The sequence below is a fragment of the Marmota flaviventris genome, chromosome 11 (genome assembly GCF_047511675.1).
Source record: "Marmota flaviventris isolate mMarFla1 chromosome 11, mMarFla1.hap1, whole genome shotgun sequence".
Lineage (NCBI taxonomy): Eukaryota > Metazoa > Chordata > Mammalia > Rodentia > Sciuridae > Marmota > Marmota flaviventris.
The window spans coordinates 71,885,197-71,901,451 of NC_092508.1; the positions used below are offsets into that span (position 1 = coordinate 71,885,197).

A 16,255-nucleotide genomic window follows, 5' to 3' on the forward strand; every position below is an offset into this window, starting at 1 on the left:
CTTCCAACCAAAATACCAGAGTCCTGAAATTCCAATAGTCAAAGGCTTTTGTACAGAAATGGAGAGAATTTTCCACAGCCCCCTCCTTCTGCCCAAAGGGCAGAAAACAAAGCAACAAAACTGAATTATTCATTCTGGGTTGCCTTTCCACTAAAAACCATGGATCAGAGTGGAAATCCTTCTCCCGAGGGCACAGGGCTCCCTGCAGAGTATGGCTAAGTGGCCTGCATACCTGGGCTCACACAGGAAGGCTGTGCTCTCGCCATCTGCTCTCCAGACCAGCCACTCCCTGAAGGATGGGTGGCAGAACATGCGCGTTTTGTCCCTCCTCTTAATGAGGAAGCAGGAGAGGGCATCCATCCTCTGCTGAAAGTCTTCCCAGCCCTGCTCGCCTTGGATGTGGCCGGCATTAATAGCCTGAAAAATCTGCTCATCCGTCATGGGGTGGAGGGACGCAAGGGCCACGTTTAAAATCGGAAGTGCTCTCTCAAAGGCTGACTGGGTCATGAACTTCATATTGCACTGCAGCAAATAGAGCTCGGACAGAGACACGGGCACCACCTTGTAGCTGGCGCTTTTAATGACCAGGTGTCCCCTCTGGAAGAGGTCCAGGGTGAGTTTGAGGTACAGGTAGGAGCCGAGGCTCCGCAGCACCAGGTGGCTGCTGACCTTCCCGATGAGCGCAGCATCTGCCTTGCCATTCAGGGAGATGTTGCTGAGGATGTCCTGGCTGCTGTGCACTCGGTGCTGCACGTAGGCGTGCAGGTCGCTGTGAATGTCTTTGTTGTCTGGGAAGTCATCTAAGGAAAGCTTGACAAATGGCAGTGCGCTTATGATTTCCTGCAAAAAGACAAAAACCCACAGTGTTGCTCCACAGAGGTTCCTTTTTTTATTTCAGCTGCATTTTAAACCAGGTTCACTAGTTTTCTTTCAAGGAGGATTTTCATGGATTACAGGGACTCATTGTTTTGTATTAAAACGTGTAATAGGATAAGGTACAGATAAAAAGCTTATGTGAAAGAAATCCTGATGCGAGATAGAATCAGTAAAGGCTTTCCCAAGGCTCACATCAAGGACTTGGAGCCAAGTAAGGAGAGAAAAAAGCTCTAAACAGACAGGGCAACCAAGCCTCTACCTAGCGGGGCACTGAGACCCTGCAGGTAATCTGATACCCATAATCCTTATGCTGTGCAATTGGTTATGTAACATGGATAAAACAAACTAACACTGCATGTCTAAGAACACAGCCAGCCCCTGAGAAAAGAGGCATCCCTACATGTGCATCAGGTCCTGGGACTAGGAACCCAACCAGGAAATCTGAGGCTGCCCCCAATCCATATCCCTTGACAGCACATGGTAAAAAAGCTGATTGCTTCAATATGGCATGTCATTTTTTAAAAATTGATAATTAAGTAAACTTTAAGTTGAACTATAAGTTGAACTATGATATACATACATTGGTACAAAAATCCTAATTGCACAGTATCATTAATTTTCACAAAGACAAATACACCTGTGTACCCAGCAGCCAAAAACATCGCCACCAGCTCTGGCAAGCATAATCCCTGTCTCCCTCATTCCAAATATAAGCACAAGCCTAACATCTAACAGTAGAGAGGACTTTTACCTGTTACATTTTTTTTTTAACTTCCCACCCTCACTTCTGAAGTATTTAAGCATGTGTCCTTCTCTAGTTTGGCAATTGCAGGGAGAGGGCAGAGTATAATCATTTCCATCTTACATGAATGCTAACTGAATCTCAGAAAACTCACACAGCCAGGAAGTAAAACACAAGTCCCATTTCTGTGCCAAGTACCCCTAAGCTATGCTGAGTAAAAATGACTGAAAAGCACAAGAATCAAAGGTTCACAAAAATAAACATGAATCCAGGCATGATGCACACTTGTAATCTCAGTTACTCAGGAGCCTGAGGCAACAGAATGGCCAAACTGAAGCCAGTATAGGCAACTTAGTGAGACCTTGTCTCAAAATAAAATAAAAAAGGGCTTGGGGTATAGCTGGGTGGCAGAGAGCTTACCTATCATGTGTGAAGCCCTCAGCTTAATCCCTGGTACTACAAAAACCAAAAAGTTAACAACAACAACAACAACAAAAATCAAGTGTTTTAAGATCCAATCCAAGTTTTTTAAAAAAATACCTTTATTTATTTATTTTTATGTGATGCTAGGATCAAACCCAGCACCTCGCATATGCTAGGCAAGCACTCTACCTCAAAGAACACAACTCGGCCTGTTTAACAGGATAACAAACTACCGCTGAGCCACTACCCTAGCCCCCTAATCCAAGTTTTAATAAGGAAAAAAAAGAATAACCCAAATACATTTTAAAATAGATACTGCTAAAAAATGGTAAAAGTCAAAATCTGTTTTCTACATGTCTTTATTGAAAATGGTATAGGTATAGTCGATTGTTAATGTAAAATGAATGAGTGCAAATGAAGGGGAAGATAGAAAAAGAACAACAAAAAACCCACTTTTCACCTCATTGCAAGGCTGCATGTCAAAGTTGTATAAAGTACAGATCTCTCAGAATAGGCCTTAATGTCTCTTTTATACCTAATTTTTCCTTCAAAGAAAGGAAGGTGGAGTCGGAGGTGCAGCTCAGTGGTAGAGCATGTACTCAGCATGCATGAGGCCCTGGGTTGATCCCCAGCACTGCAAACCAAACAGATCCCACAAAGCCCCACTGAAAACCCATGGCAATAACTGCTAGTAGGAACTGTTCTAGTTGACCAGGTAGCCAGAAACCTCAGGCGACCCCACACTCTGAATTACAGTAAAGTGGAACTGGATACTGCCATTTAAGCAGGGCGAGTACCAGTCAATACTGGTAGGACACTTACCTGCTATCTTGATAAATATGCCTCAGAGGCTACGATGGCCAGTGTTTTGCCCATTTAGGGCTCTTTGGACTGACTTTCCAATGTCCTGACATAGGTTTTCAATTCAGCAGTGAAATGGTTTACAACAGTTTATGTTATTAGTATTTATCACTATACAGCTGGGATACGGGGATTATAAAGAGAATTGAGAATTCTTTTATTACCTGAAAATTTGCTCTTACAGTCACAATCAACTTCAACCAGGCAGGAAATTTAGAAATAATTTTGGTAATAAATGAAGAAAGTGTATCTCCATAATCAGGTTTATGAAACTCAGCTTCATTTAAGCCATCTATCAAAATAATGTATTCTTCTTCAGGAATTTTCTGCTCTAAAGGATAAAATAATTTTTAAAATTTAGCAATTATACATTTCTATAATATTGTACCACCCAGTGTATTTTAATGCACAGTTTAAAGTGTTAGAAAAAAATAAAAAGGTTTACATATGGCAGAAGACATGGATTTTGCAGAAGCATATTTTCTATTAAATTTATAATGAAAACCAGAGCACAGAGCCAAAAGAAAATCAATTCTCACAAAACAGTTTTCAGAAACATATTGCATTACACACATTAGCAGAATCTCAATCATGTATATAATACAGTTAGCTCTTCACAAACTGGTACCACTAGGGTAGTCTACAGCAAAGATAACACAGAAACTAAATATGAAAAAAAACAGTAGGGTCCTCCATTAGAACTCCTCAGGGATTCCAGGCAAGGAAAAAATGACCTGCCCCACCAAGGGCTAACTCTTCCACCCAAGCCCTAGGTGGTGAGAGCTCTACCTTATAGATATCTAGAGTAGGGCTCTTTCCTGCAAGTCTGTCTGGTTTTACACTTATTAGTGCCAGTTTTTTGCCCAGGGAATGAAGAAACAATGGCATATCAGTCTCGATCCCTCTCTCTGGCACCTTCTGGCAGAAGTGCTATGTAGGCAGGTAACCAGCTCATATGGTAAGGAGCAAAGGGGAGGAAAGATGGAAACCTAATGTGCCCACACTGTCACGTCACCAGCATCCCTTTCTTTAAAGAATATTTGGGGGAAGGCAAAAAACCCAAATAGAAGCCTCTAGAATTAGCTTTAGGTTTTGACTCAAATGAGCAGGGCTCCTGAAAGAAAAAAAAATATGTTAGAAAATTCCCCAAATGATCTACCCATTCCCCTGCTCCCAAGCAGTCCAAAATATGTAGGCAAGACTTCAAGGAGCGAGGAATCTAAATAGCTTAGAGTTACATGGGAGACCAGAACACACCTCCCTGAGACTGGAAGGACAGCTGAGCTCAAGACAAGAAGCAGGTATAGAAAAGCTCTCTGCCTGACCTTGTAGCCTAAAATCGGGACATAAATTTGTAAAGGTGTCCCCCTACCTGTTTCAATGAGAAGAACTGAAGTTAATCACAAGGGCAGACCCTCATCAGCTAGAGACAGCACCAGAGGAATCTATGAAACCACCTTACCAACCAGCCCTTATCCACCATTAGTTTCCTGCTTACCTTCCCAATATTTTCACCTCCAGAAGCCTAAAACTGTTTCCCTTTATCCTGCTACTTCTCTAAAACTCATTGTTCTTTGTTGAAGATCCCAAAGAAGCCAGAGCCTTGAAGTCCCTGCTTTGAGTTACCTTTCATCAAGGTTTCCCCCACATGGCATGCACTGCATGCATTAAAAAACTCACTTGTTTTTTCTCCTGTTAATCTGTCTACTGTCAGTTCATTTCATAGACCAAAATATCAAACCTTCAGAGGGTCAAAAGAATGGCTCCTATCCCCAACAGTTAGAAACTGGCTTCTTTGCAACTGTTCAATTGGAGAGCTCATTCTTATTAGAGATCTTACATTGAAAACTATCCCACTGAAGGGTGTGGAGGGACCCCAGGGAGAGTCTGGTTCTGAGGAGGGGACCAGATGTGCACTGATTCATCTACATCCTCTCTGCCACCCCAGAGCTCAGCTGACCCTCTTCCTTCTGAGGACCACCCAGGCATCTTGTACTGGTACTGGGGACAGGAGCACTGGGGTCTGCGGAGAGGTACCATTTCTCAGGCTGGTGAGCGGCTCCAGCACTCCCCTCTTGAAAGCAGCCACGGGGTCCTGCACACAGGATCTGAGGCTCAGCATACTCTGCAGCTGAGGTTCCTTTATCAGAAGGTCTCTGTAGGCAGCCAGTTGATGGGACCGGCAGAGCAAAGCGGCAATGCTGTGCACAAACTCAGGCACAAGGCATGTGTATGTGTTGTCAGCCTGGCAGTAGTGGTAGGCCACCACCTGTGGGCAAAGCAGAGCTGTCAGCATCACCCCAGTCTCTCCCCAGAGCACTTTCTAAAACCTCAAAGAACACAACTCGGCCTGTTTAACAGGATAACAAACTACACTGCTTCTATTCCCAAAGATCGGAGTCATTTGTTAGTTTAATTGATTTGTTTACTCTTTCCATCATGTGGTTGACTAAGTTCTCAGCAGACCTTTGATTGCAGCCACAAATTCATCTTGATTAGCACAAAAATCAGCAAAACTAACTCTGTACTAAATATAAGCTAATTAAAATTATGTATACAACCTATCCTAGCTTAGAGGAATCCCACAAGCAACCCTAATGTTCTTGGCATTGCAATCAGCACTGGATTTCCTCAGAAGCAGGAGTCCCTCTTTAGGGAACCCTCTGCTGACCTCAAAAAGCAGATGATCAAGTTGATAGCCCTGAAACCCGTGCTGCAAAGTCAGCTGCTTCTTCCTTCTGGTGGGAGGGGCTCAAGCTCTCAGACACCTCCCCAAACCCACACTTCTTCAGGGGACCACTGCACAGGCTCAACAGGAACTCAGAAGGGTGAAAAAATCACAAATTATGGGTTTCTGCCTGGCATGTGAAGGGGCACATGGAAGGAGAAAAGGAGCTGCCTAAATATCTACAGGTTGAGGAGTGACCCTTTGTCATATGGATCCATGGTGGTAGCAAGTTATTTGTTAGACAGACCCCAAACAAAGTGCCAGAGGCAGAACTGGGAATAGTAGGCATACTGTATGTAGAGAAAAAGAAGCATGTAGGTATGAGTTAGGGAAAGGGAAAAAGAGCCAAACCCTTGTGTAAAGTGCAGTTCCTCAGAAGAGCCTGAGTCACCACCAGCCTGCTCAGCTCTGCAACACCCTGCAGCAAGAAGGCTCAGAACTGTCAGCCTACAGCTGAGGGCAACAGGAACAGAGGTTAAATGCCCTGCCAAGGTAACAGGGCCAGCCAAAGATTGAGGATGAGACACCAAGGCCATGAACTCTTAGAAACTAAAGAGTAGACATAGACCAGCTCTTCTCAGGTCAACCTGGAACCACCGGGTAACTTCTGGTTTAGATTAAATATATCATTGACATCTAGAAGAAAGCCGAGACTGCTCTTCAGCTCTCACCTGGACAGAGATCAGTAGAAACAAAAGTGAGGACCCCATAAGTGTGTGCAAACCACCGCAGGGTACCAGGTAACTCAGTCTTGTTGTATGGTGTTTGTCAAAAGCAATTTGCAACCCAACAGTAGGACATGAAATCAATTTGGGGCCACAAACAGCCTAGTTTTTTTAGGTTAATAAAGTGAATTTAAATTACCAGAGTATATTATAGGATATAAAAATGAGCTTTGACTGGTAATGCTTTTGCTTCTGTTATGTGTGTGACTGTGTTTGCACGAGTACTGGATCTCTAGTATAAGATGTATTTCTCAGTTGGGCTATGATCAAAGGGGTTTAAAAAAAATCATAGTAGCAGCAGTAGCTTTGACGTCTGCACCACAAGCCTAATCTCAGATCACCAGCTGTCACCTGAGAAGCAAATGAGATGGGAGGGAATCTAGGGCTGAGAAGCATCTGTTTTAATCCCTGCACCAACCTCATCCCCAGGGGCATCCTCATGAGATGCCCCTCATGACTGCCATAGTTGGTGATTGTCTAGCTCCACCACCTCACACCACTGCTCCCAAGGGAGACCTAAGCAGCTCATCAGGGCAAGAAATGCAACCACTCTAAGGTCCAGAGGCAGCTCACGAACCAGTGATGCATGTGGAGCAGAAGGAAAATTGCAGAAGATCCTTGATGACCATGTATCCAGGAAGAGGAAATCAGCCAAGTTTCTTTTACAATATCACAAGAAAACTTCAACAGAAGGACGCAGGGAACCAAAGGCCCCAGGCAACAGAGATCAGGCGAAAGAAGTCTGGGTCAAGCTAAAAGTTCCCCATCTCCTGCTCACAGAGCAAATTAAAGAGGACATGTGCTTTTAAGGATGGACTTGAGGTCAGCACGCAGAATCTCTCCTGATGCTTTGAGGAACTCTTCCAATATACTATTTTAGATAGATTAAAGTACACTGCAAGCATCCTTAGGTATTTATTTTCATGAATAACTTTTGAGTACTCTCTCACAATTTTATTAAAGGCTAAGCTCAAGCAGTTATTGCTGTTTTAAGATCCATTTTCTAATTTATTTCTCGGAAACCAAACTAGCAAATTTGTATCTGGAGGGTTCTCATAAAACAAGAGCAGGTTACCTTAGAAGCCAGGTATTTCACCGCCTCCTCTCTCGGTCTCTGGTTTTCAGAAGTACCAGGCCCTGAAGGTGTTTTGGTAGTATTGAGGCCACTTGTAGAAGAACTCGGTGAAAGCAATGGAGTGAAAGGAAGGTCCTGGGTGGGATCTGCTGCTAGAGAAGAATCCACCTCATTATAATATCAGCACACATGTGCGATGGAATATGGACTAGAAGTCTTGATTGGTTCCAGAGAGTGTTTAAAACAATAATGAGTGAACATGGCCCAAAATGTGGAGACTGAATGAGCATACCAGCCCCCTACCCATCTCCCATGACCTACCAGAGAACTATTGTTTCCAGTTTCCCTTATTAAATTCATTTTTTTTTCCTTTTGGTACTGGGTTTGAAACCAGGGGTGCTTTACCACTGAGCTACATCCTCAGCCCTTTTATTTATTTATTTTTTAAATTTTGAGACAAGGTCTCACTAAGCTACTTAGGGCTTCCCCAAGTTGCTGAGGCTGGCCAGAACTGTCTCAGCCTCCAGATTCGCTGGGATTTTAAGCATGTGCCACCACATCTGGCATCCCTTATTAAATTCTTTTAGTCTTAAAAAAAAAAAAAAAAAAACTCTCTCAAGAACTCCCTTGTTCTTGTTTACAATATTTAAAAACACTTTCTTTGTAATGGGCTTACTGCACATAAAATAAGCAGGAAATAGTCAAATATTTGGCTACTCTCTCTCTCACAACTTAGTCTTAATAATTCTTGTAAATCCAGCATAGAAAACAAAGGCTTTTGTGAACAGGATACAAAATAATTCTGCATTGTTTTTCAAGGAGCCCAACCACTTGATTTTAGGATCCAAACCTCCCCAGGGAACTTGACCAGGCCTCCCTGCCCCATCTCTGCTTGTATAAAGATAGAAATGGGTTCCAGGTCAGAAGGACATCAGGGAAGGCTGGTCGCACCTTAGACTGTAGCTAAAGACACACACTGACAGATGAAGTATTCAGATAGTTCACTTAACATATGATCGCAAACCTGATAGAGTTGCTGGAACAACTTAAGGAAAACTGGCAATTTATGTCTACTCAAACAGCAGTTTCCTTTCTCTATTTTATATTAATAAAACAAACTAGAGACAAGTACTTAAATGTGGACATACTTTTAGGTGATGAACTGGGGCTGTTGGAAGCAATCTGCCTCATGCGGCTCCCATGGCAGCTCAGCGCCACCAACTTGGAAATGATTGCCGTCTTCCCAAATCCCACATTTCCAACAACCACTGCTCCTCTATTTTCTGCCAGCTCTGTGTTCCTCAAGTTTTCTTCAATCTGGTGAAAGAGCCAATCCCTTCCCACAAACACGGAGTCTGTTGTGATGCTTGGGACTTCAAACAGCAGGGGTTTCAACAAAATGTCTTGCGGCTTGTAGGGAGCAAATCGTGCTTTAAAAAAATAATTTTTTTTAAGAAAAATATGTCAATTTTATACACTAAGAAATTGATATTATTGCTTATGTGTCTTTAAGTAATTATAATCTGAGCTTATTAATTCTTCTGTAATATCTCACTTATTATACCCTATGGATCCCACATAGTCTCTTATTAAAATGATTTGTGGTCCTCTCCTACCTCCAGTATTCTCATGACTCAAGGCAGATACAGAGAAAGCAATACAAGGGGCCAAACCATGTCTCTCTGGTTTATCTGCAACCGTATGTAAGTCAGGTTTCTTCTACCCCATTCATGAGTAAAATGCAAACACATTTTCCTACACAGCAGGTCACAGCTCTCATCTGGGTATGATGGCGCTTTGCACACATGATGAGGCTGCTGACCACACCACTGTGTGACATAGGATGTGGCTGACATGGCTCACAGAGCTGAAACAAAACTGATTCTCTGTTAGCAGAAAACCTAATGAGTGCCAAATTACCCTTCACTTCCAAATAACACTGTAGAATTCTTTTCTAAACCCAGAAGCAATTTAATCATGAATTTCAAAGAAGAAGCCCAAACTATTAAGGAGGGCCTCCTAGCATAGCTTATAGATACTTTATACCATATACACACACAATTCACAGCATGTTTTAAAATCTGGGTAGTTGCATTGCCGGTTATCAGAGAATGAGCTCATCATATCCACTGTGATATCAGATGCAAGGATAAATACCTTTAACTTCCTGTGCCCTACCTCCAGCCGTATTGTGCCACGGTAATCTAATTGAAGTCCGTAGAGGAGCATTTCTCTGCCCATCTAAATAACTCAGGTCTTCCAATTTGGTAGAGCTTGTGGCTGTAATATTAAATTGAAGTTTAGTTTAATGCCAAGTTTAATGTTGTACCTAAACTACTGTAAGTTATAAATTACTAAGCAATTCAGTTCAGACTTTCAACCAAATATATATTTAAGGATATTTCTTTGCTCTGGTTTATTTTTCCAGAGATACTCTTAATTGAAAAGTGGTAAAACCCAAGCACTACTCTTAAATCAAAGTTATATTGATTTGGTTGCCAGAATTCTCCATTATTCCTGCAAAGAGACAGACTTCACCATAAATTTTTTTATGAAGAAACTTGACACTCAAGCACCACTCAGTAAAGCTTCAGTACTTACTATAAACACGTGGCATGGCACTAGATTCTTCTCTTCAGTTCTGGGGAGCGTGCTGCTGTTTGGGATTCCAACCTTGTTGTTTAAATAAACATATTTCTGCATGTATAATTCCACTATATTTGGAATACTAAAGTCAGCTCTTGACAGTAAAAGTACAAATACTTTCTTAAGCATATATATATATATATATATATATATATATATATATATATATATATATTAGTTGTACTTGGAATACAATACCTTTATTTTATTTATTTATTTTTATGTGGTGCTGAGGATCAAACCCAGGGCCTCATACATGCTAGGCAACAACTCCAGCCCAAATACATATATATATTTTAATCTATTATAAAATATATTAGATAGATGTATCTTTTTTAAAATTATAGAAATAAGTAGTCATATTTACTTCTGACCAAACCAATAAGATTCATAGCATACAAATACCAGTTAAAAAACTTAAATAAGAGTCATTAACACATACACACAAGTTAGATGGATTATAAAAATAACTAGTGTGAAATATTTTTGCTGATTCTCAGTAAATCTTAGAAACAAATATACATGTTTGTGTCTTAAAAATATCAAAAAACTTATTTACATATACATTCTAGGTCAAAATGAGAGAAATAAAATGAATCTAATTTGGTTTATGGATGAAATGGTCCAATATTAGGTACTGCCAATCTTTAGCATATGATTATCCTCCAGAATAATAAAATACACACATAATTTCAGAGCAAAAAAAGGTGACCAGAGAGAGCTGCAGTTCAAAGGCTAAGGCTTCTAAGGACTGATGAAGGCATTAGTGGGAGCAGGCAGCCAGGGACTGTCAGGTGGGCTGTCTTTTGAACACCTTCTGGTGACCCTATAGGCTCTCACCCCGCATCCAGCTGCCCCCAGCACCATCTATCCTAAGCTCTTCCTATTCTCCTTCCTAAGGTTTCTGTCCTTTTTTCCCCTCACTGTCCACACCATGCCGTCCCTTTCTTTCATCTGACAAGCACCTGGGGGGTTCTAGGACTAACTCTGTGATGCCTGGTCCCCTCTCATCACATCCTCAGAGGGTAATGAAGCATATGCCCTACCTACTCACCTTCCCATTCAGCAGAGAAACACCCGAAATCTGCCTTCATAACAGCATACACTTACGCTCTGCACCCTTTTGGTGCACATCCACAGCCTAATTAAAAACTGTGTGAACATTTAAGTGAATACTCTGCACAGAGCCAGGGTCAAGCAAATCTCTCCCATTAGAGACTTGCTAATTCTTTGTGTAGGACTTCCAAAGAGACCTCAGGTAGAGTAATCCAATGGCAGCCTTGAGCTCCCTCCAGGTCCTGTATAACCCGGGAAAGTGAAACTTCCTGGAGAGGCAACAGAACTATCCCCACCCCTTCAAAGTCCTCATCTCTCCAGGGTCCCTACAGGCACATACAGGTACGTGTTTCTAGGCTCCTGCCTGTGACCTGGGACTGATCTTCCTCTAGGCAGAAATGGCCATCACAGCCATAGCCTGTAGCTTGCTTCAGGGCCAGGACAACCACGAATGTCCTACAAGCTACTTCAGCCCGAATAATACAAAGACCCCTACAGCCCGAAAGGGTTTCCTGTTTTCCCTCTTTCCCCAACCCCTCAACAGAACACTCAGTTAGTAATTTCATGACAATGAAAGGAATTAAAAGTAGGTGACTATGAAGACATTCCAAATAAAGAACTATAAAGAGAAGCCCTTGTTTGATACGGATGCAAGACACGGTGAGATCCCAGGTGCCTAGTCACCAGCACATCAGCTCCAAAGTGCACAACAAAGCAGCCTTAGCACCTCCACCAAGATTGGCCCACTTTCCCCTTCAAAGGAGATTAAGCCAAGTTGAAAGTGGCATTAGGGCCGCAAGCCACAAGCTGCAGCTACCTCTATCTTCTAAGGTGCTTTCAGAGCCACAGAGACACCTGAGAGTAGAAGCAGTGAAGCTCCAGCTGCTTAGCCATGTGCACAGGTGTCCCTACCCAGCAGAGCAGGCAATTGGATTGTCCTGCCTTCTCACACACCCAGGCTGGATTCTCAGACATTCCCAGGGTAAGAGTCAGACTCACATTCAATATTAACAATAAAGGGTTTCACAATCCTAAAAAACTATTCAGGACCAAGAAGAATCAGAGGTAAAGCAATAATTTCATGCTGCAAAAATGTGCTGCTAACATCTCTATGATTAAATCAGTTATTCGCCTTGGCGCGTGTGTGTACACACTAACATCTGGATGAGAAGCACATTTCAAGATGCTGCAGGGAAGAGGTAGTGTTGGGGGGTGGAGAGAGTGTGAAAGAAGGAAGACTCCTCTAAGCGGAACAAAGAACAACATCTGCTAAAACTGTAAGTTGTGGATTAATCTATCAAAGGTAAATGTCAGTAATCCAGGGAAATAACCAGTCAGTGTTTGAAGGAAACTGGAATTCAAATGGTGATCGTATTTGTTGGTTTCCTAGAAAATTAAACACAGTGTCCTATGATCTACACAGAAAATAGTTCAAAAGAAAAAAAGTAGTCAAAAATAATAGAATCTATCATCCAACTTCTAGGTTATCTAAAATATAACTTTAAAGGCTTAACATCCTGTTTTTTAATAAAGTAAAAAAGTATCCATGTCATACAATTTGATGTGACATTTCCAATCAATTCCACTCTAACAAAGAACCTTTGAAAAGAACATCTTTGCATAGCAGAACAACTCCCAAACCTAGCCAACTTAATTTTACAATCTTTGACTCCCCACCACCCCTCAAAAAAGTTTTTTTGTGCTACACAGTTAACAGATAACCACTGTTCCTGGAGCAAGCTCAATGACAGTAAAGGCTGGCAACCTCAGGGCCAAGTCCCATATCACTCTCCAGTCCTTACTCGATCCCCCAAACACCTTTTCTACCAAACTGCAATTTACTTGTTTTTACATGGATCTTAGCATGCAAATACTTTCAAGTGATTCCAGTGTATGGTCCTTCACATTTTATTTCAAAATCTGTCCAAAACTGAGTGTTCCCTGTTTATAGCAGTCTACCTTCTCATAATAAAACAAACAGTGCTGCATATAGTCTACTCAAGAATCTTATTCTTTTCCATAATATTTGAAGCATCTTGCCATTCCCTCTCAACGGAGGTTCAGTTTTAGGAACAGAAAGGTGTACAAATTCTAGCTTATTAACCGGTACCATAAGGTAAAGCACTTGCCTAGTTCTTTCCAAAATATACATTTAGTTTTTAAAATATGCAATACAGGAGAAACGAGTGAACCTCTGATCAAACCCAGAGGGAAAATCCTCCTATTCCACAGGAGGCCCTCCTCAAGGGCAAAAGGAAGCTAACTCAGGAGCATAGCAGAAATCAGAAATCTGCTCTATAAGGGTGGCAGATTCCCATAAAGCTCAGCTCACACCCTCTGTCACTTCACATGAACATCCAACAGAAAATGTAACCCCAAATGGGGCATTTTTAACATCACTAAGACCAATGCATTAATGTTTCCTAATTTTAAGAAGATCAATTATATCAAATTCAAGTTTGTTAGTTTGTTGAAGAAAATGAAGCTGTAAAGTTCTGGTACAGTACAAGTGATCCATTCATCATAACTAGGTAAATATGACCTAAAATGCCTTGGGTACAGTGTATTATGTTAAAGGGTGGGACGGTGGTGAGAGCACAGGGAAGTTTTCAGAAGAACCATCCATCAATACACACAATGCTCCCTAGCACTTCTCTCTGGCAGACACGCCAAATCCCTCTTCTGGAACAAGGCCATTCTGCTTCCTTTGAAAGTGAATTAGAGTTGTACCTCAGAACTTTTCCATTAGGGCCATTTATTTACCAGCTGCTTCAGAGTTCCATCATAAAAAAATCACCCAACAGCAGCCAGAATGACCTAGCACATCCCAAAGGAGCAGTGTAAACTACAGAAAAAATCCTTTGATGTAGGAAGAGAGAATCTGGGTCCATGCATTTTAGCAAAGGAGACATTTTAAGTGCTAGGATAGTAACAAAGAATTACCATAATAAGTTCCTCTTCTAAATTCAGCCCAAGAGCATGGGGTGGAGACTAAGACCTTCAAAGCAGGCATAATGGCTTAGATGAAGAGTGCCTCTCCCCACCTGCCCCAGACTACTCTCCTCCTTGCCTGATGACCAGGGAATGCCAATCCAACTGTGCACTGGCACTGCCATTTGTTCTCTCCTCTCTGACTCCCAGCTGCTCCACCTTGCTCTGGCTCCCTCTGAGGGTGTCTTAAGCTATGAGCTCTGTTACAACTGAAATACACAGACACATTCAACCTCTTATCTATAAAACAGGCTTGACTTTTAAAAGTTGGATTAGAAATCCTTTGAGCTGACATTAACAACTACACTCTAAATGATTCCTATTTACCAAGATACAACAGACTCATGAGCTTACCCAAGCTTAAAATAACAAAATACCAAGGGAGAGTGGGTATACTTTCTTCTGTAACATACAAAGAGTCAGACAGTCCAAGCTGAAGATAAAAAGAATTCCAGAGTGAGAGGGCCACTGGAAGACCATTAAGTACAGCCTTATCATGTTTGCGGATATGTAAACTGAGGCCTAGAGAAGCTAGTGCCTGACCCACGATCTGGGTTAGGCTCCCCTAGGAGGACTGTGAGCACAGGGCTCCTCGGACTCAGCAGAACCCTTCCAGGGAGAGGCGTGGCCTTACCTGCAACTGAGTTGGGCCGTGGCATTATTAGCGAGCTGGAGCTCTGAGAATAAGGGACCGGACCATCTCCAGCTGAGGATTCCGCTTTGGGCAGCACGCTCTCCGCTGACCCAGTGGTCTCCTCTTCTGCCACTGGGGAGCAGTTATCTGCCCTGCGATCATGAAGCACTCCCTTCTGAACCCCTAACCTTAGGCTTCCATCCTTATTCCATTCCAAACTGGAGCCACTCCGGTCATCATTTTCGGATGAACTTGTAATTGTGGCTGAAATGAGAGATCAAAATACTTTGAAGGAGGCCAGGCACAACTGGGGCTGTTGAGAGTTAAAACACACACACTGCCCTCCCCAGGATCAATGTAAAGTTTTCCGGTCCACACAGATTTTTATCAAAGTATATCTCATACAATGTATTTTGGTAAATTAAAAGAATGTTGTTTATCAGGGGAAATAAACTGCTACATCACTCGACAGGAAAGGAAAAAAAAAAAAACTCTGATAGGAAGATAATGAAAAAGCTGTCTAAAAGTGTCTGCAACTTTAAAGTAAATCTATGTAATTTGGAGATAATATATCCCCCCTCTGTGACCAAGATGAATTGCTTGTATCTCATTAAATTCCTTTGAATCTCCAAGTATCCTATATTCAAATGAGCATTTCCTGGGAAGGATTGGGGGGGGGGGGGCACGCCATACAACAGTGAGAGCAGAAAAGGCACCAGAGAAAATCTACAGAAACAAAAAATTACGAAGTCAAGCAGACGATTTCATCCTTGAAATGAACATTTATAACATCTGTTCAACATGATCCAGGGAGGCCGACTTGACTTGCTCCTTTAGTGGCACAGAATGGAAAAATCTCCACGACCAGTGCAGAAGTGCTGGCAGAGGAATGTGTGCCGTGAATGCAGAATCACAACTGAGCCTCTAAGAAAACCCACACTGGGGAGTGTGGGGGGGAGTTGTAAACATCTTGGCAAAAGAGCAGAGGGATATGATAAAAGAAAAGAAGTCATACTCACCCTACACAGCTTCTACAAACATCCACTCCTAATTTACAGATGCAGAGCTGTATGGGATCCCCTTGAACCACAGGTCACCTGGGCCATTCACCCTGCCCCACTGTTGACCTAACGCTGGCTTGTGTCCTGGAGGACAGGGGCCATGTCTCCTCATTCTCTATTTGGATCTTCGCAGCCCTGGCCTCTGACTCTGAGCCTGGCGAACGGGGGTATGAGTGCCAAAGTGCACTCAGAACCCGGCAGCCTGGAGGGCGCGGCGTCTTCCACACACCACGATGAGCCGCTGTATCAGCAGACGGGTGCATTGGTTCGGAGAGCCAGTTATTGAGGATCAAAGGGACTAAAGGGGTTTGGCTTTATTTTTACAATGCTCTTTAAGGTTCAGAAGTAAAGACAACACAACTTCCTCGCCGTGACCACAGGACATCCTGTTGCAATTCTAGGACTGTCCTTGCTACTGCAGCCTGGACCCATTTCCC

At 42.4% G+C, this 16,255-nt stretch overlaps 1 protein-coding gene across 11 annotated transcripts in view; it reads right to left on the reverse strand.

Annotated features, from left to right (window-relative positions):
* Tanc1 (tetratricopeptide repeat, ankyrin repeat and coiled-coil containing 1) overlaps positions 1 to 16,255 on the reverse strand; it is a 225,795-nt gene that overhangs the window by 45,150 nt on the left and 164,390 nt on the right. For 5 of the 11 annotated variants that reach the window (XM_071619151.1, XM_071619153.1, XM_071619147.1 and 2 more), the window contains 7 exons: positions 14,758 to 15,021; positions 9,588 to 9,710; positions 8,579 to 8,860; positions 7,431 to 7,582; positions 4,940 to 5,171; positions 3,067 to 3,233; positions 233 to 840 (listed from right to left, as the gene is read on the reverse strand). In XM_071619151.1, the coding sequence (XP_071475252.1) occupies positions 233 to 840; positions 3,067 to 3,233; positions 4,940 to 5,171; positions 7,431 to 7,582; positions 8,579 to 8,860; positions 9,588 to 9,710; positions 14,758 to 15,021 (1,828 nt within the window). The remainder of the gene's footprint in view (positions 1 to 232; positions 841 to 3,066; positions 3,234 to 4,939; positions 5,172 to 7,430; positions 7,583 to 8,578; positions 8,861 to 9,587; positions 9,711 to 14,757; positions 15,022 to 16,255) is intronic. The other 6 variants (XM_071619154.1, XM_071619156.1, XM_071619152.1 and 3 more) reach the window with 4 other exon arrangements.